At 43.7% G+C, this 26,747-nt stretch overlaps 1 protein-coding gene and 1 long non-coding RNA gene across 4 annotated transcripts in view; one reads left to right on the top strand and one right to left on the bottom strand.

Annotated features, from left to right (window-relative positions):
• Nucleotides 1–26,747, top strand: part of RAI14 (retinoic acid induced 14) — a 169,414-nt gene that overhangs the window by 139,719 nt on the left and 2,948 nt on the right. For 2 of the 3 annotated variants that reach the window (XR_008848726.1, XM_056545644.1), the window contains exons 9-17: nt 2,571–2,749; nt 4,755–4,783; nt 8,895–8,981; nt 14,061–14,147; nt 15,765–15,819; nt 17,954–18,069; nt 19,397–20,902; nt 22,112–22,261; nt 25,042–25,107. Coding sequence is in view for 2 of the 3 variants with exons in the window: in XM_056545644.1 (XP_056401619.1) it covers nt 2,571–2,749; nt 4,755–4,783; nt 8,895–8,981; nt 14,061–14,147; nt 15,765–15,819; nt 17,954–18,069; nt 19,397–20,902; nt 22,112–22,261; nt 25,042–25,107 (2,275 nt within the window). In the remaining variant the exon portion in view is untranslated. The remainder of the gene's footprint in view (nt 1–2,570; nt 2,750–4,754; nt 4,784–8,894; nt 8,982–14,060; nt 14,148–15,764; nt 15,820–17,953; nt 18,070–19,396; nt 20,903–22,111; nt 22,262–25,041; nt 25,108–26,747) is intronic. The other variant, XM_056545657.1, reaches the window with a different exon arrangement.
• LOC130295203 (uncharacterized) lies at nt 151–9,458 on the bottom strand. The gene is made up of 3 exons (XR_008848732.1): nt 9,116–9,458; nt 4,730–4,840; nt 151–249 (listed from the first exon to the last, which is right to left on the bottom strand). It is a non-coding gene; the product is annotated as an uncharacterized LOC130295203 (long non-coding RNA).

Raw genomic sequence — 26,747 nt, forward strand, 5'->3', positions numbered from 1 at the left:
TATCCATTAACCCGCTCTGGTAAAATGAAAGCTGAGCTGTGATTGGTTGTTATGGGCACAACCAGTTTTTCTTTCACTAGAAGGAATCCCAGCCCGGGAGGAGGTTTGTGTCCAGGGGTCTTAGCTGGGAAGCCTGTACTTTTTGGGTGGATTAAAAGCTCCTAGGAATAGATGTCGGACTGAAGGTCTCTCGTGTATCTTGGTAGCTGTTTTTTGAATCTTTGAATCTTTTTTAATCTTCAGTATTAGCTACAGAGGATAAAAACATGATCCTGGTAAAATATCCAGAATTATTAATAGAACATGAAAAGGGAGGAAAGGAACATAGACTAGAACAGAACATGGAATATGTGACTATGTCAATCTATCTATATCTATCTCATATCTATCTATCTACAGTATATTTATCTATCTATCTCATATCTATCTATCTACGGTATATTTATCTGCCTATGTCATATCTATCTATCTCATATCTATCTATCTCATATTTTTCTATATCTATCTATCTTTCATATCTATCTATCTCATATCTATCTATCTCATATCTATCTATATCTATCTATATCTATCTATCTCATAGCTATCCGATATCTATCTATCTATTTATCTCACATCTATCTATATCTATCTATCTCATATCTATCTTATCTATCTATCTCATATCTATCTATCTATCTCATATCTATCTATATATCTATCATCTCATATCTATCTATCTATCTATCACATCTATATCATATCTATCCATCTCCTATTTATCTATCTATCTCTCATATCTATATAATATCTATCTATCTATCTCATATCTATCTATCTCATATCTATCTATCTCATATCTATCTATATATCTATCATCTCATATCTATCTATCTATCTCTCATATCTATATCATATCTATCTATCTCCTATTTATCTATCTATCTCTCATATCTATATAATATCTATCTATCTATCTCATATCTATCTATCTCATATCTATCTATCTATCTCATATCTATCTATATATCTATCATCTCATATCTATCTCTCATATCTATATCTATCTATCTCATATCTATCTATCTATCTATCTATCTATCTCATATCTATCTCGTATCTATCTATCTCCTATCTATCTATCTATCTATCTCATATCTGTCTATCTATCTATCTCATATCTATCTATCTATCTATCTATCTCATATCTATCTATCTATCTCATATCTATCTATCTATCTCATATCTATCTCGTATCTATCTATCTCCTATCTATCTATCTATCTATCTCATATCTGTCTATCTATCTCATATCTATCTCATATCTATCTATCTCATATCTATCTATCTATCTCATATCTATCTATCTATCTCATATCTATCTATCTATCTCATATCTATCTCGTATCTATCTATCTCCTTTATCCCTTTCCTTCTTATTATTTCTCTTTCTTCTTCTTCTTCTTCTTCCTTTCTCTATAGTGAATTTAGGTTGAACAAATAATAAATGTTCAGAGGTTCCTAGACACATTTCCACAGTCAACCACAAAAATACAAACAATTCTGAGCATCCTATGTAATATCAATGGGCTATTAGTTCTTTAAAGGGATACATATGGCTGAGTGAGTACTGCTGCCCCTTCCCTCTTTGGATTGGTAGGAGTCCTGGACTCCAATCATACAGTAAAGGCATATCCTAGCTAAATGCGGTCACTATGTGAGATTTTAAAAAAAAAACTAAACTCTTTAAAGGGTACCTCTCATCAAATAAACTTTTGATATATTTTAGATTAATGAATGTTGAATAACTTTCCAATAGCATGTTAATGAAAAATATGCTTCTCTCTATTGTATTTTTCCCGATCATTCCTGTCAGCAAGCATTTCTGACTCATGCTGGAGTCCTAAACACTCAGAGCTGCCAGCCTGCTTTGTTCACAGCCAAACAGGCTGTGAACAAAGCAGGCTGGCAGCTCTGAGTGTTCTCCTTTGTGAACAAAGCAGACTGGCAGCTCGTAGTGTTTAGGACTCCAGCATGAGTCTGAAATGCTTGCTGCCAGGACTGGTAGGGAGACCCCTAGTGGTCATTTCTTCAAAGTGGAAAATTAAATAGAAAGAAGCATATTTTTTTATAACATGCAATTGTAAAGTTATTCTGCATACATTAATCTATAATATATCAAAAGTTTTTTTGATGAGAGGTACCCTTTAACATCCTGTGCAACATTGTTTCCCTGATGATATGCATCGCTATAGGTGTCTGGCAGCCCCTTATCACAAGCCTACTTGGTCACAGTGTAAACTGTGATGGAAATCCGAGGAAAGTGTTCAGTTTTACTGTAGCGCAAAAGCATTGCACAGTTTATATTGAAATCAATAGATTCCCTGTGGGAGAGACACTCTATTTTTGCACACTTAAATTGGTGAGATGTGCCACATTACAGTCAAATTCCCTCAGCTTTAAGTGCATTCAGGACCGATTGATTCCAGTAATGATGATTTGGAGAACATGACATTCCAGGCCGCTCTAATCCATCGTGGATGGCATATAGGACTATAAAAGTCTAACAACCTTTATCTTGTATCATTCAGGACTCCTCTAATGTTTGCATGTGAAGACGGCCACTTCAACATGGTGGATGCCTTGGTGCAACGAGGAGCCAGTTTATTAGTATCTGACGCACTGGGCCACGATGCTCTCCATTATGCCAGATTGTCAGGAAATCCACACATCCTCAGCCTCCTTCTGTCAAAGACAAGCCAAGAACATGGTATGTCCCCTATACTAACAACCTGGAGCCCTGGTAGGTAGGGGAGGTATAGAAGTTAAAGGGGTCCTCTGTTGGAAAACTTTAATTTTATTTTATTTTTTTTATCAACTGGTGCCAGAAAGTTAAACAGATTTGTAAATTACTTCTATTAAAAATCTTACTCCTGCCAGTACTTATTAGCTGCTGAATACTACAGAGGAAATTCTTTTCTCTTTGGAACACAGAGCTCTCTGCTGACATCACGAGCACAGTGCTCTCTGCTGACATCTCTGTCCATTTTAGGAACTGAAAAAGAAAGAGTGAAAGGCGCTCCTTGTGGAGTAACGTAGATGGTAAGGGTAGACAATTGGGTAGATTCAATACCGCTTACCAGATCAGGTTGTGCAACTACATACACAACAATGGGAAAGGTGTGTAGTAAAATAAATTCTGTTTGCAGCCTTCCTGAGCACATGTAAAGTATATTCAAAGGGAAGCTTCATTTGGAGCAGGATAATGGAGCTGACCGGAACAAAGGATCAAGAAGCCAGGATAAAATCCATCTGTTTTATTTCCAATAATGCAACGCGTTTCGCTGCACATGCACAGCTTCTTCAGGCATCAGCTTCTGAAGAAGCTGCGCATGCGCAAAGAAATGCGTTGCATTATTGGAAATAAAACAGATGGATTTTATCCTGGCTTCTTGATCCTTTGTTCCGGTCAGCTCCATTATCCTGCTCCAAACGAAGCTTCCCTTTGAATACATTTTAGGAACTGTACAGAGCAGCATATGTTTTCTTTGCAGATTTTCTCCTACTCTGGACAGTTCCTAAAATGGGCAGAGATGTTGTCAGGATCCAGACTAGTATGCAGCGAGGACACTGGAGGTGGATCCTCTGGGTCAGTGAGGTGATGGCGTGGGCAATACCAGGGGAACGGAGTCTAAGGGGTTACTGGTTTTCACCAGAGCCCGCCGCAAAGCAGGATGGACTTCAGCGGCAGGTAACCCCCAGGTCGTTCCAACTCACTGACAGCTGAGACAGGCGCGGTACACAGGAACAAGGCAAGAGCAAGGTCGGACGTAGCAGAAGGTCAGGGCAGGCAGCAAAGGGTCGTAGTCAGGGGCAACGGCAAGGATCTGGATACACAGGCTTGGGATATACAAAACGCTTTCTCAGGGCACTAGGGCAACAAGATCCGGCGAGGACAGGATGGGGAAGTGGGTTTATATAGAATGGGAGTGATTAACAACTGATTGGGCCAGGCACCAATTAATGGTGCACTGGCCCTTTAAATTTCAGAGAGCCGGCGCACGCGCCCTAGAGAGCGGGGCCACGCGCGCCGGGACGTGACAGCCAGGGAAAGGGACAGGTGAGAAGAACGGGATGCGACCCGCGGGCAGGCACGTCCAGAGCAGCGTCTCCGGTCAGCGCTGACCGGTCAGCGCTGACCGGTCAGCGCTGCTGACCGGAGCGCTGCAGGGCAGAAGACGCCGCTGGTGCTCCGGAGGAGGAGGGGGACCCGGAACGCTCGGCGTAACAGATGTCAGCAGAGAGCACTGTGATCGTGATGTCAGCAGAGAGCTCTGTGTTCCAAACAGAAAAGAATTTCCTCTGTAGTATTCAGCAGTAATAAGTACTGGAAGGATTAAGATTTTTTTTTAATAGAAGTCATTAACAAATCTGTTTAACTTTCTGGCACCAGTTGATTAAAAAAAAAAAAAAAACGTTTTCCAACCGGAGTACCCCTTTAATAGGACTAATACCTACTTTATAGAAGCCATGGTGGTGGTGGTGGTGGTGGGGGACGGGGGGGGTAAAGCCAATATGGCCATCAGCACAGCATTCACTATTAACCAGCTTTCCTATAGGCAATCTGTCCATGTATATAGTAGTATGGCTGGACAAGTATCATTGCCATTTAGGAGTATGGAGAAGAAGCTGTAATGGCGGCTGTATAGGTATATTGACACTTAGGTATATTGATCACAATATGGCTTACATGTATTCTGTCTTTTCTCATACAGGAACCAAAAGTCCGACCAAGCCATTACAGGTACAGGTATTACGTGGCAGAATATAACCTTCTTTCCTTGCTCTTTCTCACCCTTACCTATGAGAAATAGGAAAAATTTAAAGGGGTACTCCACTGGCCAGCATTCGGAAGTAAATGTTCCAAACTCTGTTTTCGTGCTGCGGGGGTCGGCCACGCCCCCTATTTTCCAAAACGTACTAGTCTCGGCAGTGCCAGCCCGCTCAGCCAATCACCGCTCACAGTGATGTCTCGCCTCAGCCTGGTTACTGGCTTAGTGGGCCATCACCGCCAAGACTAGTGCGTCTCTGAAGGCGGGGGCTGGATCGATCAGCGGTAAGATACTTACCGCCCTGGAGATCGTAGGGGGTCCCAGCGGTCAGACCCTCAGCAAACAGGCACTTATCTCCTACCCAGTAGATAGGGGTAAGCTTTAATAGCTGGATAACCCCCTGCGGCAGAATATCAGCATGCCTGACCCTTCTCTCCACCGACATCATCTGTCATTAGAGAGTCAGGAGGCCACCGTATACCTTAAAGGGGTACTCTGCCCCTAGAGATCTTATCCCCTATCCAAAGGATAAGATGTCTGATCATTGGGGGTCCTGCCGCTGGGGACCCCCGTGATCTCCCTGCTTCACTTGGCGTTTGTTTAGAGATGCAGTGCCGGAGGCTCGGGAGATCACGCCCACCCCCCTCAATGCAAGTCTATGGGAGGGGGCGTGACGGACGTCACGCCCCCTCCCATAGACTTGCATTGAGGGGGCGTGACCATGATGGCCTTAAACAGCAGTGGCCTTAAACAGCATTCGGAACATTTGCTTCCGAATGCTGGCAGGTGGAGTACCCCTTTAAACCTCTTTATTCAAAAAATGGTGTTGAGCGCCTCTCACAGCGGTAATCTTGGTCAGTGTTACAAGTTGGAGGGATTGGCCTAAGGATGGTTGTTGGCCATTATCCATCGTAGATATGGTGACATACTCCTTACCATGCCCCATGACAGATAAAGTCTGCCTCCATCTATAAACCAAAATCTCACATTGCTCTAAAACCAATTGTGTCTGATGTTTTGTCCCCCAAAGTTTTTCTATGTTGGCCCTCCGATATTGGTTTCCCAAATAATAAGTCTACTTGATCACTTTAGCCTTCTCCGTGGGTTCTCTTTGCCTTCCGTCCTTGTCGGTCTGTGTGTGTGCCCTCCCATTGTGACCCACCTTCTGCTTTCTATTAGGTAAAGCAAGACAGAAATGCCTTCCTGTTCCAGATTTCAGCAATAAATGCAGGAAAGAATTGAGGTGGAAGGTCCTAATAGGACACTAGCTAGATTTTTTTATTTTTTATTACAATGGCTGCGGAAATTAAAGGGGTTATCCAGGAAAAAAAAAATGTTTTTAATATATCAACTGGCTCCAGAAAGTTTAACAGATTTGTAAATGACTTCTATTAAAAAATCTTAATCCTTTCAGTACTTATGAGCAGCTGAAGTTGAGTTGTTCTTTTCTGTCCAAGTGCTCTCTGATGACGTGTCTCGGGAGCTGTCCAGAGTAGAAGGAAATCCCCATAGGAACTGCACAGAGCAGAATAGGTTTGCTATGGGAATTTGCTTCTACTCTGGACAGCACCCGAGACAAGTGTCATCAGAGAGCACTTAGACAGAAGAGAACGACTCAACTTCAGCAGCTGATAATTATTGGAAGGATTCAGATTTTTTAATAGAATTTTTTAATTTACAAATCTGTTTAACTTTCTGGAGCCAGTTGATCTAAAAAAAAATAAAGTTTTTTCCTGGAATACCCCTTTAAAGGGGAAAACATTTTTTTTAAATCAACTGGTGCCAGAAAGTTAAACAGATTTGTAAATTACTTCTATTTAAAAAAAATCTTAATCCTTCCTGTACTCCTGCTGTATGCTCCACAAGAAGTTCTTTTCTTTTTGAATTTCCTTTCTGTCTGACCACAGTGCTCTCTGTTGACACCTCTGTCCATTTTAGGAACTGTCCAGAGTAGGAGCAAATCCCCAAAGCAAACCAATCTTATTCTAGACAGTTCCTGACATGAACAGAGGTGTCAGCAGAGAGCACTGTGGTCAGGCAGAAAGGAAATTCAAAAAGAATAGAGCTTCCTGTGGAGCCTACAGCAGCTGATAGGTACTGGAGGGATTAAGATTTTTTAATAGAAGTAATTTACAAATCTGTTTAACTTTCTGGCACCAGTTGATTTAGAAGAAAGTGTTTTCCAGTGGAGTACTCCTTTATCCCAGACCTTTATCCACACAAGTAACCTAAGCTGAGGCTAGGAATAATGTTGCCAACATGGTTGCTTTGTAATGGTACATGACAGATGCACAACCGGGAACATATAACTTGGTTAGGGGCTTTAGGTTTATCTTGATAGAGATTATACATTTTAATTAAGTTGCATAATTGGCAACACTCCCGATTGTCACTGTCCTAGTCCTGCCAACCGAGCCATACAGATTTTTGAATGGGCGGATCCAGGAGGGATGGGTGGGGCTTATATTAAGCAATCTAAGCTTAAAGGGGTGCTCCAACATTCTGTCCAGAACGCTCAGAGCCGGAGGCCGTGATCATGACATCATGGCCATGCCCCCCCTGCCATGCCTTTTCCATTCATGTCAATGGGACCTCCCATAGAAATGAATGGAGGGGCGTAATCGTGATGTCATGACCACTGCCACAGGAACCGAGCGTTTGTTTAGAATGCCGAGTGCTGCAAGAGATCGCTGGGGTGCCCAACAGCAGGACCCCCGTGATCAGACATCTTATCCCTTATCCTTTAGATAGGGGATAAGAGGCCTAGCAGCGGAGTACCCCTTTAATCTGTATTAAATTCATGAAGAATTTCCAATGATTATGATGTTGGCGCTAGATGCCCTTACTCTTTCCCCCCTGGTTTAGGGTGGGTTCACACCACCTTTTTCAAGTACGTTTCCCGTATACGTTTTCATTATTGAAAAACGTATGAAACCGTATACATAGACAAATAATTGAAAACCCACATGCAACCGGATGCATCCTGTTGCGTACGGTTTGCTTGCAATACGGTTTTCTCCCGTACTCAAAACCGTAGTTGACCACGGTTTTATCTCCGGTTTGAAAACCGTACTGCAACCGCATAAGTTTTTTTAACATGGACGTCAATGGGAAACGCACAATGGGAAACTGTATACGGTTTTTAATTTGCACATGCGCATTTGCATCCTAAAGCCCCCACTTAAAGAAGAACTACGGGATTGAAAAATGTATCCCCTATCCTAAGGATAGGGGTAAGTTTCAGATCGCGGAGGGTCCGACCGCTGGGGCCCCCCGCGATCTCCCGTACGGGGCCCCGGCTCACTGGTTAGAGAGGGCGTGTTGACCACCGCACGAAGCAGCGGCCGACCTGCCCCCTCCATACACTGCTATGGGAGAGCCGGAAATTGCCGAAGGCAGCGCTTCGCCTCTCCCATAGCAGTAAATGGAGGGCGCGTGTCAGCCGCCGCCTCGTGCGGTGGTCAACACGCGCTCTCTATGCAGAGAGCCGCGGCCCCGTACGTGAGATCTTGGGGGGCCCAGTGGTCGGACCCCCCGCGGTCTGAAACGTATCCCCTATCCTTATGATAGGGGATAAAATTTTAAATCCCGTAGTTCTCCTTTAAGACCCCTCCCCTTAAAAATGGCCAAAATTTTCAAAAACGTATGTTTTAAAAAATAAAATAAAAACAGAGGGAACTGCATGCACTTTTAAAAACAGTATATGGTTTCAAAACGCATACGGTTTACTTTTTCCCATACTGTTCCATCAGTTTTTTTTGCCATACGGTTTTCTTTAGAAAAACGGATTGAAAACAGTATGGTAAAAACGTGGTGTGAACCCAGCCTTAGTAGAATCTGTAGATGAGTTTCTGGATACATTATTGCACATAGATAATGCATGTATGAAGCAGTTTCCTACAAGGAGCCTTCCTCTTCTTCCTTTGTAGGCTAGCTGTACTGTGCTATTACTCATTATATACTTTATTACACGTTCGTTTGTAGTCGGCTCTTTGCATAGTTGTATAACTATATAGATGAATCTTACCCGGTTTCTACTAACCCAACTAACAGCTCAATTTTTCTGGCCTATAAAACTTTCAGCATGATCAAGTCACTAGATTAAGCTCAGAGAGAAGTGGAACCCCCAAAAAACGCAAAGCTCCGCCTCCTCCTATCAGTCCTCTACAGGTAAAAAAAATAATAAATACATGATACATATACATGTTATGATATGTATGTTTTCAGCAAATTTAGGGTTGTCCAACAGGATAATTTTATTTCCAAAAGGGGCAGACTGGGGGGTAAAAAAAAGTAAAACTCACCTCGCTGGATCCCCCACTGCTGCTGTTCCATTGGTTACTGGGTGCCAGATGATCTTCTTTTCCTGGTCCTATCTTGACACACAGGAAATGTCTGCAGCTGTTACCCGCCTCATCCATTGATTTATTGAGTGACCAGATAAAACCTGATGAACGTTGGAATAGCAGTAGTGGTGGATCAGGGGGAGGTGAGTATTGTTTAGTTTAGTTTTTTTCTCCAGTCTCCCTTTAAATAAAAATTATCCTGTGGGACAACCCCTTTAAATGTGAAAGAAAGTTCATGTATAAAGGGTAAGTTCCCACAAGTCTTATGTACTGTAAGATCCCCTTTTTGGATGTAAAATTGCTTCTGCCTTATTTTTGTGCTGGTCGCCTGTAATCACTTTTACTATGCTATCTCTCTGGCAATACTTTCAGTTCTGCTCTGGGTCACTGTTGTCTTAGGGCCACATATAAATCCAGAAGCTAAAAGAAATACTGTAGTAGAAAAGTATCCGAAGGATAGGGGATAAGTTATAGATCACGGGGGGTCCTACCACTGGGACCCCGCAATCTCCTGTACGGGGCCCCAGTAGTCCGCAGGAAGGGGGCGTGTCCTTCCCAGCTTGGCGCTGCAGCGGACATGCCCCCCCATGTATCCCATGGAGATAAAATGAAGCGGCGTGTTACCCGTCGCGCCATGCGGGGACGGAACGCTCCCTTCATGCCGACTGCCATGGCCCCGTACAGGAGATCACGGGGGTCCCAGCGCCAGCGGGGGTCCCCCGCAATCTATAACTTACCCGCTATCTGAAGTTATTTTCCACTACAGTATTTCTGTAAAGGAATTTATGTCTTGTGACAACAATAGCCCCTGTCCATAGGTGTGATAACTTTATGATCATTGTGGGTCCAACTTAGAGGACCCCCACTGATCCTGAGAAAGAAGAAGCTGCAGTACTAAATCAGTGCCGTGGTTCCTTCATTCTAAAGATCAGGGGGGGAGAGGGGGTCAAAAAGGCCACATCCCCTTAAAGGGGTACGCCGGTGGAAAACTGGTGCCAGAAAGTTGAACAGATTTGTAAATTACTTCTATTAAAAAATCTTAATCCTTCCAGTACTTATTAGCTGCTGAATACTACAGAGGAAATTCTTTTCTTTTTGGAACACAGTGCTCTCTGCTGACATCACGAGCACAGTGCTCTCTGCTGACATCTCTGTCCATTTTAGGAACTGTCCAGAGCAGCATATGTTTGCTATGGGGATTTTCTCCTACTCTGGACAGTTCCTAAAATAGACAGAGATGTCAGCAGAGAGCACTGTGTTCCAAAAAGAAAATAATTTCCTCTGTAGTATTCAGCAGCTAATACATACTGGAAGGATTAAGATTTTTTAATAGAAGTAATTTACAAATCTGTTCAACTTTCTGGCACCAGTTGATTTAAAAAAAAAAAAGTTTTCCACCGGAGTACCCCGTTAACCTCTTAAGGACTCAGGGCGTACCTGTACGCCCTGAGCCCGGTCCCGGTGTGAAAAACGGGGCTAACGATAGCCGGGACCCTGGGCTAACAGCGTGCGGCACCGATCGTTGTGCCGCGCGCTGTTAACCCTTCAGACGCGGCGATCAAAGTTGATCGCCGCGTCTGAAAACGAAAGTAAATGCTTCCCGGCAGCTCAGTCGGGCTGATCGGGACATCGCGATAAAATCGCGATGTTCCGATCAGCTGGGAAGCAGGCGGAGGTCTCCTTACCTCTCTCTGCGGCGTACGATCAGGGTTTCATTGCTCCAAGCCTGAGCTACAGGCTTGAGCAATCGAGCCCCTATCTCACTGATCCGTGCAAAGCATCAGCATAGGAGATCAGTGTGTGCAGTGTTATAGGTCCCTATGGGATAACAATGATCAGTATAAGAGATCAGTGTGTGCAGTGTTATAGGTCCCTATGGGATAACAATGATCAGCATAGGAGATCAGTGTGTGCAGTGTTATAGGTCCCTATGGGATAACAATGATCAGTATAAGAGATCAGTGTGTGCAGTGTTATAGGTCCCTATGGGATAACAATGATCAGCATAGGAGATCAGTGTGTGCAGTGTTATAGGTCCCTATGGGATAACAATGATCAGTATAAGAGATCAGTGTGTGCAGTGTTATAGGTCCCTATGGGATAACAATGATCAGTATAAGAGATCAGTGTGTGCAGTGTTATAGGTCCCTATGGGATAACAATGATCAGCATAGGAGATCAGTGTGTGCAGTGTTATAGGTCCCTATGGGATAACAATGATCAGTATAAGAGATCAGTGTGTGCAGTGTTATAGGTCCCTATGGGATAACAATGATCAGCATAGGAGATCAGTGTGTGCAGTGTTATAGGTCCCTATGGGATAACAATGATCAGTATAAGAGATCAGTGTGTGCAGTGTTATAGGTCCCTATGGGATAACAATGATCAGTATAAGAGATCAGTGTGTGCAGTGTTATAGGTCCCTATGGGATAACAATGATCAGCATAGGAGATCAGTGTGTGCAGTGTTATAGGTCCCTATGGGATAACAATGATCAGTATAAGAGATCAGTGTGTGCAGTGTTATAGGTCCCTATGGGATAACAATGATCAGCATAGGAGATCAGTGTGTGCAGTGTTATAGGTCCCTATGGGATAACAATGATCAGTATAAGAGATCAGTGTGTGCAGTGTTATAGGTCCCTATGGGATAACAATGATCAGCATAGGAGATCAGTGTGTGCAGTGTTATAGGTCCCTATGGGATAACAATGATCAGCATAGGAGATCAGTGTGTGCAGTGTTATAGGTCCCTATGGGAGCTATAACACTGAAAAAAAAAAGTGAAAAGAAAAAGTTAACAAAGGTCATTTAACCCCTTCCCTAATAAAAGTTTGAATCACCCCCCTTTTCCCATAAAAAAAAAAAAACTGTGTAAATAAAAATTAACATATGAGGTATCGCCGCGTGCGTAAATGTCCAAACTATAAAAATATATCATTAATTAAACCGCACGGTCAATGGCGTACGCGCAAAAAAATTCCAAAGTCCAAAATTGCGTATTTTTGGTCACTTTTTATATCATAAAAAAATGAATAAAAAGTGATCAAAAAGTCCGATCAACACAAAAATGTTACCGCTAAAAACGTCAGAACACGGCGCAAAAAATTAGCCCTCATACTGCCCCATACACGGAAAAATAAAAAGTTACAGGGGTCAGAAGATGACAATTTTAAACGTATAAATTTTCCTGCATGTATTCATGATTTTTTTCCGAATGCGACAAAATCAAACCTATATAAGTAGGGTATCATTTTAACCGTATGGACGTACAGAATAAATATCAGGTGTCATTTTGACCAAAAAATGTACTGCGTAGAAACGGAAGCCCCCAAAAGTTACAAAATGAATTTTTTTCTTCAATTTTGTCGCACAATGATTTTTTTTTTCCGTTTTGCCGTAAATTTTTGGGTAAAATGACTAATGTCACTGCAAAGTAGAATTGGTGGCACAAAAAATAAGCCATAATATGAATTTTTAGGTGCAAAATTTTAAGCATTATGATTTTTAGAAGGTGATGAGGAAAAAATGAAAATGCAAAAACGGAAAAACGCCGAGTCCTTAAGGGGTTAATAATAAATCAATGGCATATCCTAGCAATATACTATCGCTTTATGGGTTAAGGGTGCCATTTTAAGTCAGTCCCCACTAAACACATATTGAAGCCCTTGTTTAACATAACACAAAATAGACCTTGTGGGATTGGTGAGAATTGGGTCATAAAATAGGTACTGATAGGTGACATGTTGTAGCCATTCAGATGGTGGAAGTAGTGACAGCAGTAGAGGAGGAGAGTTCTGATTTTGTGGAAGACAGTGACCACTTCCCTTGTATGGCTTCATCAGCCTAGGTCCATTGTCAGGCCACATAGACATCTATGGGTTTCCCTCTTTTCAGCTCTGGCAGTTCTTTACATTTTCTTTGTATTAGGCCAAGTACAATACAGTCGTCCCTCAAGTTACAATATTAATTGGTTCTGGGACGACCATTGTATGTTGAAATCATTGTATGTTGAGACCAGAACTCTATGGAAACCTGGTAATTGGTTCTAAAGGCACCAAAATGTCATCCGAAAATAGGAAAAAGTGAGGATTAAAGAAAAATAAGTAGATAACTAATATAGATAAAGCAAATCCTTACATATAAAAGTAAGAAAGATCTGCTGGGAGCTGTAAATCACTGTCTAGGTCAGTGTTTCCCAAGCAGGGAGCCTCCAGCTGTTGCAAAACTACAACTCCCAGCATGCCCGGACAGCCAAAGGCTGTCCAGGCATGCTGGGAGTTGTAGTTTTGCAACAGCTGGGGCCACCCAGCTTGGGAAACACTGGTCTATTTAGAGGACAGGAGCTTCTTCGTTGTCCTGTACAGTACACACAGTGTCCTAAAAAAGTAATGGAGCCGCCCTCACCTGGTGTCCAAAGGAGCAGCTAACCCTGATACAGGTAAAGAGTACAGAACATGTAATACCTCCCTGTACTGTAGGTGGCGCTACCAGACATCAGTCAGTGCATACACTTCAGTAATACAGGTAAAGAGTAGTACAGAACATGTAATACCTCCCTGTACTGTAGGAGGCGCTACCAGACACCAGTCAGTGCATGCACTTCAGTAATACAGGGGTTTTACCAGTGAATACCCATTCTGATTGGTCAGTTCTCTTGGCCATTGACACGTTTCACAGATCTGGACTGTCTGTAGCATTGTATGTTGAGTCTGGTTTCAACTTACGATGGTCCAGAAAAGACCATTGTATGTTGAAACTATTGTATGTTGAGGCCATTGTAAGTTGAGCGATCACTGTATATTTGTTTAAATGTGATTTTCTGAAACTCCCCACAAGCCCCTACCCCTCGGGTATGAAGGTAGGTGAGTGTGTTACCAATAAACAACCTTTGTCTTTACAGCTAAGTGACTTATCATCCCCCTTGTCATCAACATCAACCCCAGTCTCGGCCAAAGGAGAGGTGTTCTTCTCTGAAAATAGCAGCAAGGTAATGTGTATAGCTGAGTAATGACTGTAGAAAACCTAGTATTGCCCCAGCCCCCTCATAATAAAGGGGTACTCCACTGTCCCAGCGTTCGGAACATTTTGTTCTGAACTCTGGGTGTGGACTGTGGGGGTCGTGATGTCACTGCCACGCCCCCTCCTGATACCACGCCCCCTCAATGCAATAGACTTCCATTGAGGGGGCGTGGCCGTGACATCAATGGACGTCACGAGCCTCAGCCCTGCATCGCCAGTCATCGAAGTTCGCTGCGTGCACCGGATGTCTGGGATGCCACAGCTGAGATCGCGGGAGTCCCCAGTGGCGGGATAGGGGATAAGATGTCTAGGGGCAGAGTACCCCTTTAAACAGTTGTCCAAACCCACTGGTGGCAGCAAAGGAACAAACACACTGTGCAGACAGCTCTCTCTCCCGTACCGCCACCACAAGCACGCGGACTAGCCGGCAGCGTCCCCGGACTGGATCAGTCAAAGCAGAAATGGACGTCCAGCGCTTGGTGCAGTAAAAACCAGGTACTGTATTGTAGGATCATCGGATACAAACATACATCAGGAAAAACACCGACGCGTTTCGGACCGTTACGGTCCTTAGTCTTGACATGTCATGACTAAGGACCGGTAACGCGTCAGTGTTTTTCCTGCTGTGTGTTTGTATCCGATGATCCTACAATACAGTACCTGGTTTTTACTGCACCAAGCGCCGGACGTCCATTTCTGCTGTGACTCGCTGGTGGCAGCACGTTCGGGCACCTTTAGTATAAGGTGTATGGGCACTGTTAATAAAGGAGCACTGCTTCTACTATTCAACCATCTACGGGCCTGCTGCGTATATTAAAGGGGTATTCCAGGAAAAAACTTTTTTTTATATATATATCAACTGGCTCCAGAAAGTTAAACAGATTTGTAAATTATTTCTATTAAAAAATCTTAATCCTTCCAGTACTTATCAGCTGCTGTATGCTCCAGAGGAAGTTGTGTAGTTCTTTCCAGTCTGACCACAGTGCTCTCTGCTAACACCTCTGTCCATGTCAGGAGCTAATCCCCATAGCAAACCCCTCCTGCGCTGGACAGTTCCTGACACGGACAGAGGTGTTAGCAGAGAGAACTGTGGTCAGACTGGAAAGAACTACACAACTTCCTCTGGAGCATACAGCAGCTAATTTAAAAAAAAATCTTAATCCTTTCAGTATTTATGAGCTGCTGAAGTTGAGTTGTTGTTTTCTGTCTAGGTGCTCTCTGATGACACCTGTCTTGGGAACTGTCCAGAGTAGAAGCAAACCCCCATAGCAAACCTCTTCTACTCTGTGCAGTTCCCGAGACAAGCAGAGATGTCAGCAGAGAGCACTGTTTCCAGACAGATAAGAACAACTCAACTTCAGCTGCTGATAATTATTGGAAGGATTAAGATTTTTTAATAGAAGTAATTTACAAATCTGTTTAACTTTCTGGAGCCGGTTGATCTAAAAAATAAAAATAAAATTTTTTCTCCTGGAATACCCCTTTAAGGTCGATGGATTATACAAAGTCAATATTATTTTTGGCTCACAGCTTAGAAATGCATGGCTGCAGGTTACTCATGTTTTGCTGTCTTATGTTTTCTCAGGACGAAAATTCACCCTACAGGCGAGACTATAGAGACAGGCTGAGCGACAGCACAGGTAAGAAGCGTAGAATTGCCTACGGCACACTGACTTGTAGTCGCTGGAGAGCCGCATGTTGGAGAATACTGCTGTAATACTGAAAAGTTGTAACCTATATAGTTATCATAGCACATTGAACGCCCCATAGGGAATCACACAGGCCTCTGGGTTAGGTTGTAGTTTTGAACCCCAGCGTAACTGGTTGTAGTTAGAGATGAGCGAACTAACAGTAAATTCGATTCGTCACGAACTTCTCGGCTCGGCAGTTGATGACTTTTCCTGCATAAATTAGTTCAGCTTTCAGGTGCTCCGGTGGGCTGGAAAAGGTGGATACAGTCCTAGGAGACCTTTTCCTAGGACTGTATCCACCTTTTCCAGCCCACCGGAGCACCGGAAAGCTGAACTAATTTATGCAGGATAAGTCATCAACTGCCGAGCCGAGAAGTTCGTGACGAATCGAATTTACTGTAAGTTCGCTCATCTCTAGTTGTAGTATCCACATTGCTATGAGAAAGTATTCAGCCTTTCTAGATGCCTCCTGTGATAGCGTTTACTTTGCAGTAAATCAGTGCTTCCCAACCAGGGTGCCTCCAGCTGTTGCAAAACTACAACTCCCAGCATGCTCGGACAGCCTTTGGCTGTCCGAGCATGCTGGGAGTTGTAGTTTTGCAGCAGCTGGAGGCACCCTGGTTGGAAAACCCTGCAGTAGATGGTTTCCAATCCTTTAATGTCATAAGAGAACTTGAGTAAAACAGATCTGAATGTTTTTAGTCCTAGTATTCGACCATCCGGCCAGTCCTGTCACGTTAAGTTATGTGACAGGTTATGACAACTCTGCTACATTAACCAGTAATAGACTGTGACTGATTTCCTGGCAAACTACAAAAATTTTATCTAAGAAAAGCTTTTTTTTAAAGAGAGTATTCTGGCTGTATAAATGAGATGTTCTACAGCATTGTCATATACTTTCCGATTGATCAACATTTTCAAAAATTGTGTCTGTTGTTTATATTCAAAGGCAGTAATCCAGTACATAGCTAGTCATGATCTCAGCTGGAGACAATTGTATCCAGTCTAGACAGTGCTCTGTGAGCTAAACATCCTGGACTCCAGACTGATACATTGTACATAGCTAGTCCTGCTCTCAGCTGAGAAGTGGAGACAATTGTATCCAGTCTAGACAATGCTCTGTGAGCTAAACATCCTGGACTCCAGACTGATACATTGCACATAGCTAGTCCTGCTCTCAGCTGAGAATGATATACAATTGTATCCAGTCTAGACAATGCTCTGTGAGCTAAACATCCTGGACTCCAGACTGATACATTGTACATAGCTAGTCCTGCTCTCAGCTGAGAAGTGGAGACAATTGTATCCAGTCTAGACAATGCTCTGTGAGCTAAACAGCCTGGACTCCGGACTGATACATTGTACATAGCTAGTCCTGCTCTCAGCTGAGAAGTGGAGACAATTGTATCCAGTCTAGACAATGCTCTGTGAGCTAAACAGCCTGGACACCAGACTGATACATTGTACATAACTAGTCCTGCTCTCAGCTGAGAAGTGGAGACAATTGTATCCAGTCTAGACAATGCTCTGTGAGCTAAACATCCTGGACTCCAGACTGATACATTGTACATAGCTAGTCCTGCTCTCAGCTGAGAAGTGGAGACAATTGCATCCAGTCTAGACAATGCTCTGTGAGCTAAACATCCTGGAGTCCAGACTGATACATTGTACATATCTAGTCCTGCTCTCAGATGAGAAGTGGAGACAATTGTATCCAGTCTAGACAATGCTCTGTGAGCTAAACATCCTGGACTCCTGACTGATTCATTATAGCAAACTACCAGAGAGATTCTTGCAGCTGCTGATGTCTTTAGCTCAAAGAGCATTATCTAGACTGGATACAATTGTCTTCTCTCTAAATGTACATAGGAGTTTTCCCATTTACTGACAGCAAGCAGTCATATTGAAAATGATTTTTTTTTTACAGGGATAAATAGTTTGACCTAATCGGCTTTCACGTTTGACAGAATTGGGAATGTTTGTTAGGCCCTTGGCTGCTTATTATTCTCTTCTTCACCTTGGTGTGTATGTTGTTGGCTTTGTACTGACAATAATAATGAGACCAATATTTCTTACTTTCTAGAGGATAGCCTACTGGATGTGAGCTCTGAGGCCGACCACCAAGACACACTCTTACAACTGCAAGCAAAGGTGGCTTCTCTAACTCTGCTCAACAAGGAATTACAGGAGAAATTACAGGTTTGCATTCTGTGTTTCTGATTTATTGGGGGACTTAAAATGATAATTTTTTTTTTTTTTTAAATCAATTGATTTGTAATTTACTTCTATTAAAAAATCTTAATCCTTCCAGTACTTCCATCTGGTGTATGCTCCACAGGAAGTTGTGTAGTTCTTTCCAGTCTGACCCCAGTGCTTTCTGCTGCCACCTCTGTCCGTGTCAGGAACTGTCCAGAGTAGGAGAAAATCCTCATAGCAAACCTCTCCTGCTCTGGACAGTTTCTGACATGGACAGAGGTGTCAGCAGAGAGCACTGTGGTCAGACTGGAAAGGACTACACAAGTTCCTCAGTAGTATACAGCAGCTGATAAGTACTGGAAGAGTTAAAGGAGTAGTCCAGTGGTGACCCAGTGGTGAACAACTTATCCCCTATCCTAAGGATAGGGGATAAGTTTGAGATCGCGGGGGGTCCGACCGCTGGGGCCCCCTGCGATCTCCTGTACGGAGCCCCGACAGCCCGCTGGAAGGGGGCGTGTCGACCTCCGCACGAAGAGGCGGCCGACACGCCCCCTCAATGCAACTCTATGGCAGAGCCGAAGCGCTGCCTTCGGCAATTTCCGGCTCTGCCATAGAGATGTATTGAGGGGGCGTGCCGGCCGCCGCTTCGTGCGGAGGTCAACACCCGCTATCTGGCCGGAGAGCCTGGCCCCCGTACAGAGAGATCGCAGGGGGCCCCAGCGGTCGGACCCCCCGCGATCTCAAACTTATCTCCTATCCTTAGGATAGGGGATACGTTTTTCACCACTGGACTACCCCTTTAAGATTTTTTAATAGAAATAATTTACAAAACTGTTTAACTTTCTGGAACCAATCGATTTGGGGAAAGAAAAAAAATGTTTTTCACCAAAGTACCCTGTTAAAAGGATCGTCCCAGTAAAAAAAAAAAAAAAAAAAAAAAAAAAGGGGGGGAGGTGTACTTTTAATGTAAATGGCGGAAAACCCTGTTCTGTTCCATTTAGTCATACTGGAGAGTGGATACAAAGAGTGCCTCTTGCTCTGGGGAATCCATCATGTCCTGCATTACACAGACAACACATTTATTTGAATGGGCACTGTGTAATGCATGACTTCTCCTGTGGGGGCGCTGTAGATTACAGTTGATGGCATGAAACCTTTTTTTTTTTTTTGTTTATCTTCAAGAGGCCCTTCCAACAAATAGGGATTGTCCAAAGTGGGGAATATTTATATTAACTTCTAAGATTCGTAAAATGTTTGTACTTTTACGCACACTGTACAAAATATAAGTTATAGCGATAATAAAGTGTATATTAATATCATTTTTCTTCAGGAGAAAGCCAATAATGAGGCATTTACAGATATCAGCTGTGATTCTTACCATTCTACACAGACTGATGTTAACCTTTCCGTTGCCAAAAATCAAGATGCAAAATCACCCACGGTTATTTCGGATAACTCCGATACATCTTTCGAGTCCCAGGTTGAAATAGTTAACAATGAACACAAAATGAAACTACTGGAAAAAACCATTGAGGACATGAAATTGAAACTGGAGGACTCCGAAACAAAAAGGCAGAGCTTGGAAGCCCAGATCCGATCTAGTTTTCGAGATTCTATCAGTACTGAAACTTCTGAAGTGGCTTCAGATATAGACCTTCAGTCTCAGGGATCGCCTTGTGTTGGGAAACAAGACATTTCCTTTAAGCCAAATCTACAGAGGATGTCAAGAGTGGAGCAAGAAGACGGAGTTGTAAAAACGAGTGAGGAAAGTTTATTGGTATTGGAAGAATATGAAGCTCTGAAGAGCGAATACCAGGAGGTCCTAGCGGAAAGTGAAAGGAAAGAGAATGAGATGAATGATTTGAGGAACCAAATCGATGTGATTACCCAAAGTATTGTCAACTTGGTGCCCATTGAGAAGCAAGAAGAAATGGCAAAGTCTTACTGTGCCGTCATAGAGCAGCTGAACGAGGAGAACGCCAAACTTAATATGAAGCAGCAAGAATTACTGGAAGAAATTACGAGGTTACAGAAGGAGTTACAAAGTCAGGTGGAGCCCAGGTCTCCGGTGGAGAATGGTCAAGAGGAGGAGGACATGACAAGAACGGTAGATGACTTGATCAAACAAGTGAACGAGTTGTCTCTGTTATACAATGAAGCCCAGGTGGAACTTGAGAAGACAAAGAAAGTATCACCTGATGTATCAGCAGATTTCATCCCTAGGGAAGAACATCAGAAACTTTTGCAAGATGTTGAAGAAAGCAAAGAGAAAGTGGAGAATGATTTAGTGGATTTGGCTTCCCAGCATGCCAAAATATTGGAAGAAGTATGTGAGCTGAAGCAACAGATGGACAAGGAGAGGGGGCACGCGGCAGAGTCTGAACATGTACAAGTCATCGAAGATCTTAAACGTACAATAGAAAATATGGATGCAGAAAGAAGCGAGTTGAGGGAACAGAACACCACTCAAGAATCCCGAATGAAAAGTTTACAGGACGACCTTCGGCAGGAACAGTCCAAGGTCCAGGAAGCCATGGTCACCAAGCAGTTATTAGCCGAGCGGCAGGTGTCTCTGGAAGATGACATTAGTGCCTTATCCACGCAAGTGACTGACCTGATGAAGGATAAAGAGACGATCGCTATGGAGAATGGGCACGTTAAAAGGGAATTGTCGCAAGTGAAAGAGGAGAAAGAGTTGATAGAAGGGCAACTGCAAAACAAGGAACTAGAACTCGAAGAGCTGAGGAGGAAATTCAGCAAAGTGCAGGAAGATCTGGCCGAGATGAAGAAGTTGTCAGAGAACTCCTCCAAAATGGATGAAGACAAAGACAAAAAGGTTAGTGAACAGCACTTTGTGGGATTTATTTTCAGTTTGGTCTATTACACTGCTGTTGTTTTACAGTCTTTAATACAAAGCTTCTGGGCGCCAAGTCAAGTATTTGTACGGACAACGCATTAAGAGTCACGTTTAATGGGGTCTAGGAGCCAGGGCCTCCACCAGTGTCATGAATTGTAGCACTGATATTTGCGGAGAGATGACCTTAAAGGGGCACTCCGCCCCTTTGGATAGGGGATAAGATGTCTGATCGCGGGGGTCCCCAGATCTCTGCTGCAGCACCCCAGACACCTGATGCAAGGAGCGAACTTTGCTCCGTGACGGATGACTGGCGATGCGGGGCGGTGGCTTGTGATGTCACAGTCACGCCCCGCTTGTGATGTCATGGCCATGCCCCCTCAATGCAAGTCTATGGGAGGGGGCGTGACGGCCGTCACGCCCCCTCCCATAGACTTGCATTGAGGGGGCGTGGCGGTGACTTCACGAGCGGGCGTAACTGTGATGTCACAAGCCTTTGGCGCTGCACCCGACGCCCTAAACGAACGCCGCGTGCAGCAGGGAGATCGTGTGGGTCCCCAGCAGCGGGACCCCTGCGATCAGACATCTGATCGGGGCGGAGTACCCCTTTAAAGAAGTGCTAACTCTCTACTGGCAGTTCTCAATGACAGTTCCTCATACCTAGGAGTGAGATCATTCATTATATGACATAATCGACCCATCATGATACATTATTAGCCCCTCCCTTAATATGACTTGCTGGTTATCATGCAGACACAGAAGGTTTGTCCACCTGAGTCCGATCATGTGTGATTATTCAGATGCCACAGTCAGTAGCCACCATAACATCTAAGGAGTTTCACACAGGGCGGGGTATCCTGCTGTCAGCCCATTGGTGCTCCAAAATGTAATTGATGGGTTACCAGTGCACCTAGGGACCTAACAAAGGGCGTCCATGAATGTAAGCCCATTGGGCCATGTGATACTCTGACAAACTTATTACCAAATCATCCTATAATAGACACTAATGAAAAGTAAACACTCCAAAGTCTCCCCCAAGTGGGGTTGGGTTGTCTTCTTCTGGAGCTCTGTGGTCCCTTATTAGGACCCCCCTGAGGATGTTTTTGTATTGTTATGGGCCAGTCTGACCCACATATGAACCATTTATGACTTACCAAGGAGCTTCACTAAGATAAGTACATGCTTTTCCAGATACATGAGCTCTCAAAAGAAGTGAGCAAACTCAAAGATGCACTAAACAGCCTTTCCCAGCTATCATTCACCACAAGCACTCCCAAGAGGCAAAGCCAGCAGCTGGAATCTCTACAACAGCAGGTCAAACAGCTGCAGAACCAGTTGGTGGTAAGTCCTTCTTCTTCATGCTTACTTCTATCCATAACGTCTGTCTATGTCATTCCTTGGTAACCTTTGCACATTTGATGCGCAGGATTGGTAGCTGCAGATTTTATGCTGCAGAGTTTAATGTAAACTAAATGACCAAACACAGCATCACATCTGCACAGGATACTGTGTACATGAATACATTAGGGTACGTTCACACCTACAGGATCTGCTGCATATTTTTGCTGCATCTTTTATTTAGCTGATTTTGCTACCCATTGAAGTTAAAGGTTAAAGGGGTACTCCGGTGGAAAACTTTTTTTTTCTTTTTAAACCAACTGGTGCCAGAAAGTTAAACAGATTTGTAAATTACTTCTATTAAAAAATCTTATTCCTTCCAGTACTTATTAGCTGCTGAAAACTACAGAGGAAATTCTTTTCTTTTTGGAGCACAGTGCTCTCTGCTGACATCATGACCACAGTGCTCTCTGCTGACATCACAAGCACAGTGCTCTCTGCTGACACCCCTGTCCATTTTAGGAACTGTCCAGAGTAGGAGAAAATCCCCATAGCAAACATATGTTGCTCTGGACAGTTCCTAAAATGGACATAGGTGTCAGCAGAGAGCACTGTGCTCGTGATGTCAGCAGAGAGCTCTGTGTTCCAAAAAAAAAAAAGAATTTCCTCTGTAGTATTCAGCAGCTGATAAGCACTGGAAGGATTAAGATTTTTTAATTGAAGTAATTTACAAATCTGTATAACTTTCTGGCACCAGTTGATTTAAAAAAAAAAGTTTTCCACTGGAGTACCCCTTTAATGGGTAGCAAAAAATCAGCTGCACAAAATATGCTGCAAAAATAGGGTCACACATAACGGGTCTGCAGCGCCTTTTACGCTGCGGATCTGCCGGTGACCCGACCCATATTGTGCCTCCTGCTGTTGCCTAACCAGCTGCCCCGCCCCCTGACATGCTCACAGCTCGAGAAGCCACACTGGGGGCCTGGGAGTCACCGAGTGCACTCAAACATCATGGTGTAGCTACGCAGCTGCTCCGGGATGTCTGAGTGCACTCGGAGACCCGCAGGCCCCCAATGTGGCTGCTCCGAGCAGAGGATTGCCGCTGCGGGCAGGCCAGGGAGCAGAGTAAGGAGAAAAGGGGATGGGGCGGGTGGTTCGGCAACAGCAGGAGGCACAATATGGGTCGGGTCACCGGCGGATACACAAAAAATACACTACCGATCCGTTACGTGTGACCCTACCCTTAGGGTACATTCACATGTACTGGATCTGTTGCATATTTTTGCTGCATATTTTCTGCAGAGGATTTTGTTACCCATTGAAGTTAATAGGTAGCAAAACCAGCTGCACAAAATATGCAGCAGATCTGATACATGTTATCAGAAAGTGTATATATATATATATATATATATACAAATACAAATATAAAAAAAAATAGATCAGCCTCCACACCTATGCACGGACCTGCCCCCGGCTTCACTGCGGAACAATGCCAGGAAGAAAGCGTCCAGCATCCAGGTTGAAGTAAACAGGGTAAATCTTTATTGGATAATTTGCATTTACATGGTAAAAACTCTGACGTGTTTCACGCTTTCACGCTTAGTCATAGAGCAGTGGTCTCCAACCTGCAGACGTCCAGAAGTTGCAAAACTACAACTCCCAGCATGCCCGGACAGCCAACGGCTGTCCGGGCATGCTGGGAGTTGTAGTTTTGCAACATGTGGAGGTCTGCAGGTTGGAAACCACTGTCATAGAGACTATCTATGACTAAGTACAAAAGCGTGAAACGTGTGTTAGTTTTCACCATGTACATGCAAATTATCTAATAAAGATTTACCCTGTTTACTTCAACCTGGATGTTGGACGCTTTCTTCCTGGCTGTTACGCCGAGCGCTCCGGGTCCCCGCTCCTCCCCGGAGCGCTCGCAGCATCCTCGCAATTGCAGCGCCCCGGTCAGACCTGCTGACCGGGTGCGCTGCAATATCTCTCTCAGCCGGGATGCGATTCGCGATGCGCATCCCGGCTCCCGTACCTGACTCGTTCCCCGTCTGTCTTGTCTCGGCGCGCGCGGCCCCGCTCCTTAGGGCGCGCGCGCGCCGGGTCTCTGCAATTTAAAGGGCCACTGCACCACTGATTGGCGCAGCAGGCTTAATCAGTGTGTTCACCTGTGCACTCCCTACTTATACCTCACTTCCCCTGCACTCCCTCGCCGGATCTTGTTGCCATTGTGCCAGTGAAAGCGTTTCCTTGTGTGTTCCTAGCCTGTGTTCCAGACCTCCTGCCGTTGCCCCTGACTACGATCCTTGCTGCCTGCCCTGACCTTCTGCTACGTCCGACCTTGCTCTTGTCTACTCCCTTGTACCGCGCCTATCTTCAGCAGTCAGAGAGGTTGAACCGTTGCTGGTGGATACGACCTGGTTGCTACCGCCGCAGCAAGACCATCCCGCTTTGCGGCGGGCTCTGGTGAATACCAGTAGCAACTTAGAACCGGTCCACCAACACGGTCCACGCCAATCCCTCTCTGGCACAGAGGATCCACCCCCAGCCAGCCGAATCGTGACACTGGCATTCTGTTTTAGCGATATACCCACAAAACAAATGGATTATGGGTGTTTTAAGGACAGGTAGCAGACGGGTGATGCTATGCGCTTCTGCAGCATTTTTTTTTTTTTTTTACTAAACATTGGAGCACTCCTCTTATAGAGGGTTACTGGAAGCATATGTCTAGTTGTGCTTGTTCAGTATAATATTCATGGGATATACATTTATTTTGATACTTTTAGGAAACCAAGAAGCAGCACCAGGAAATCGTATCAGTTTACAGAATGCATCTTCTCTATGCTGTTCAGGTAAGACTGCATTTGTTTTATCTGACAGATTCATTTAGTCTGAACTGAAGTTGCTTTCTGATTTCACAGTCACAATGTATAATTACTTATCTATAAAAATTGTCTTATACATTGGTCCTGGGGGGGGGGGGGTTGGTGATTTTTCCACTTACAATGATCTGATCACAATGATGAGATGTATCTGTTGACAGTTGTTATAACTGTTTTCATTGCCAGTTAGCAGAATAGTGAGTACAGCTCTGGAGTATAATACAGGATATAATTCAGGATCAGTACAGGATAAGTAATGTAATATATGTACACAGTGACCTCACCAGCAGAATAGTGATTACAGCTCTGGAGTATAATACAGGATATAACTCAGGATCAGTACAGGATAAGTAATGTAATGTATGTACACAGAGACCTCACCAGCAGAATAGTGATTACAGCTCTGGAGTATAATACAGGATATAACTCAGGATCAGTACAGGATAAGTAATGTAATATATGTACACAGTGACCTCACCAGCAGAATAGTGATTACAGCTCTGGAGTATAATACAGGATATAACTCAGGATCAGTACAGGATAAGTAATGTAATATATGTACACAGTGACCTCACTAGCAGAATAGTGAGTACAGCTCTGGAGTATAATACAGGATATAACTCAGGATCAGTACAGGATAAGTAATGTAATGTATGTACACAGTGACCTCACCAGCAGAATAGCGAGTGCAGCTCTGGAGTATAATACAGGATATAACTCAGGATCAGTACAGGATAAGTAATGTAATATATGTACACAGTAACCTCAGCAGCAGAATAGCGAGTGCAGCTCTGGAGTATAATACAGGATATAACTCAGGTTCAGTACAGGATAAGTAATGTAATGTATGTACACAGTGACTCCACCAGCAGAATAGTGAGTACAGATCTGTTGTATAATACAGGATATAACCCAGGATCAGTACAGGATAAGTAATGTAATATATGTACACAGTGACCTCACCAGCAGAATAGTGAGTACAGCTCTGGAGTATAATACAGGATATAACTCAGGATCAGTACAGGATAAGTAATGTAATGTATGTACACAGTGACCTCACCAGCAGAATAGTGAGTACAGCTCTGGAGTATAATACAGGATATAACTCAGGATCAGTACAGGATAAGTAATGTAATGTATGTACACAGTGACCTCACCAGCAGAATAGTAAGTACAGCTCTGGAGTATAATACAGGATATAACTCAGGATCAGTACAGGATAAGTAATGTAATGTATGTACACAGTGACCTCACCAGCAGAATAGTGAGTACAGCTCTGGAGTATAATACAGGATATAACTCAGGATCAGTACAGGATAAGTAATGTAATATATGTACACAGTGACCTCACCAGCAGAATAGTGAGTACAGCTCTGGAGTATAATACAGGATATAACTCAGGATCAGTACAGGATAAGTAATGTAATGTATGTACACAGGGGGCCCACCAGCAGAATAGTGAGTACAGCTATGGAGTGTAATACAGGATGTTAATCAGGATCAGTACAGGATAAGTAATGTATGTACACAGTGACCCCACCAGCAGAATAGTGAGTACAGCTCTGGAGTATAATACAGGATATAACTCAGGATCTGTACAGGATAAGTAA

Source organism: Hyla sarda, chromosome 1 (genome assembly GCF_029499605.1).
Source record: "Hyla sarda isolate aHylSar1 chromosome 1, aHylSar1.hap1, whole genome shotgun sequence".
NCBI classification, from domain to species: domain Eukaryota; kingdom Metazoa; phylum Chordata; class Amphibia; order Anura; family Hylidae; genus Hyla; species Hyla sarda.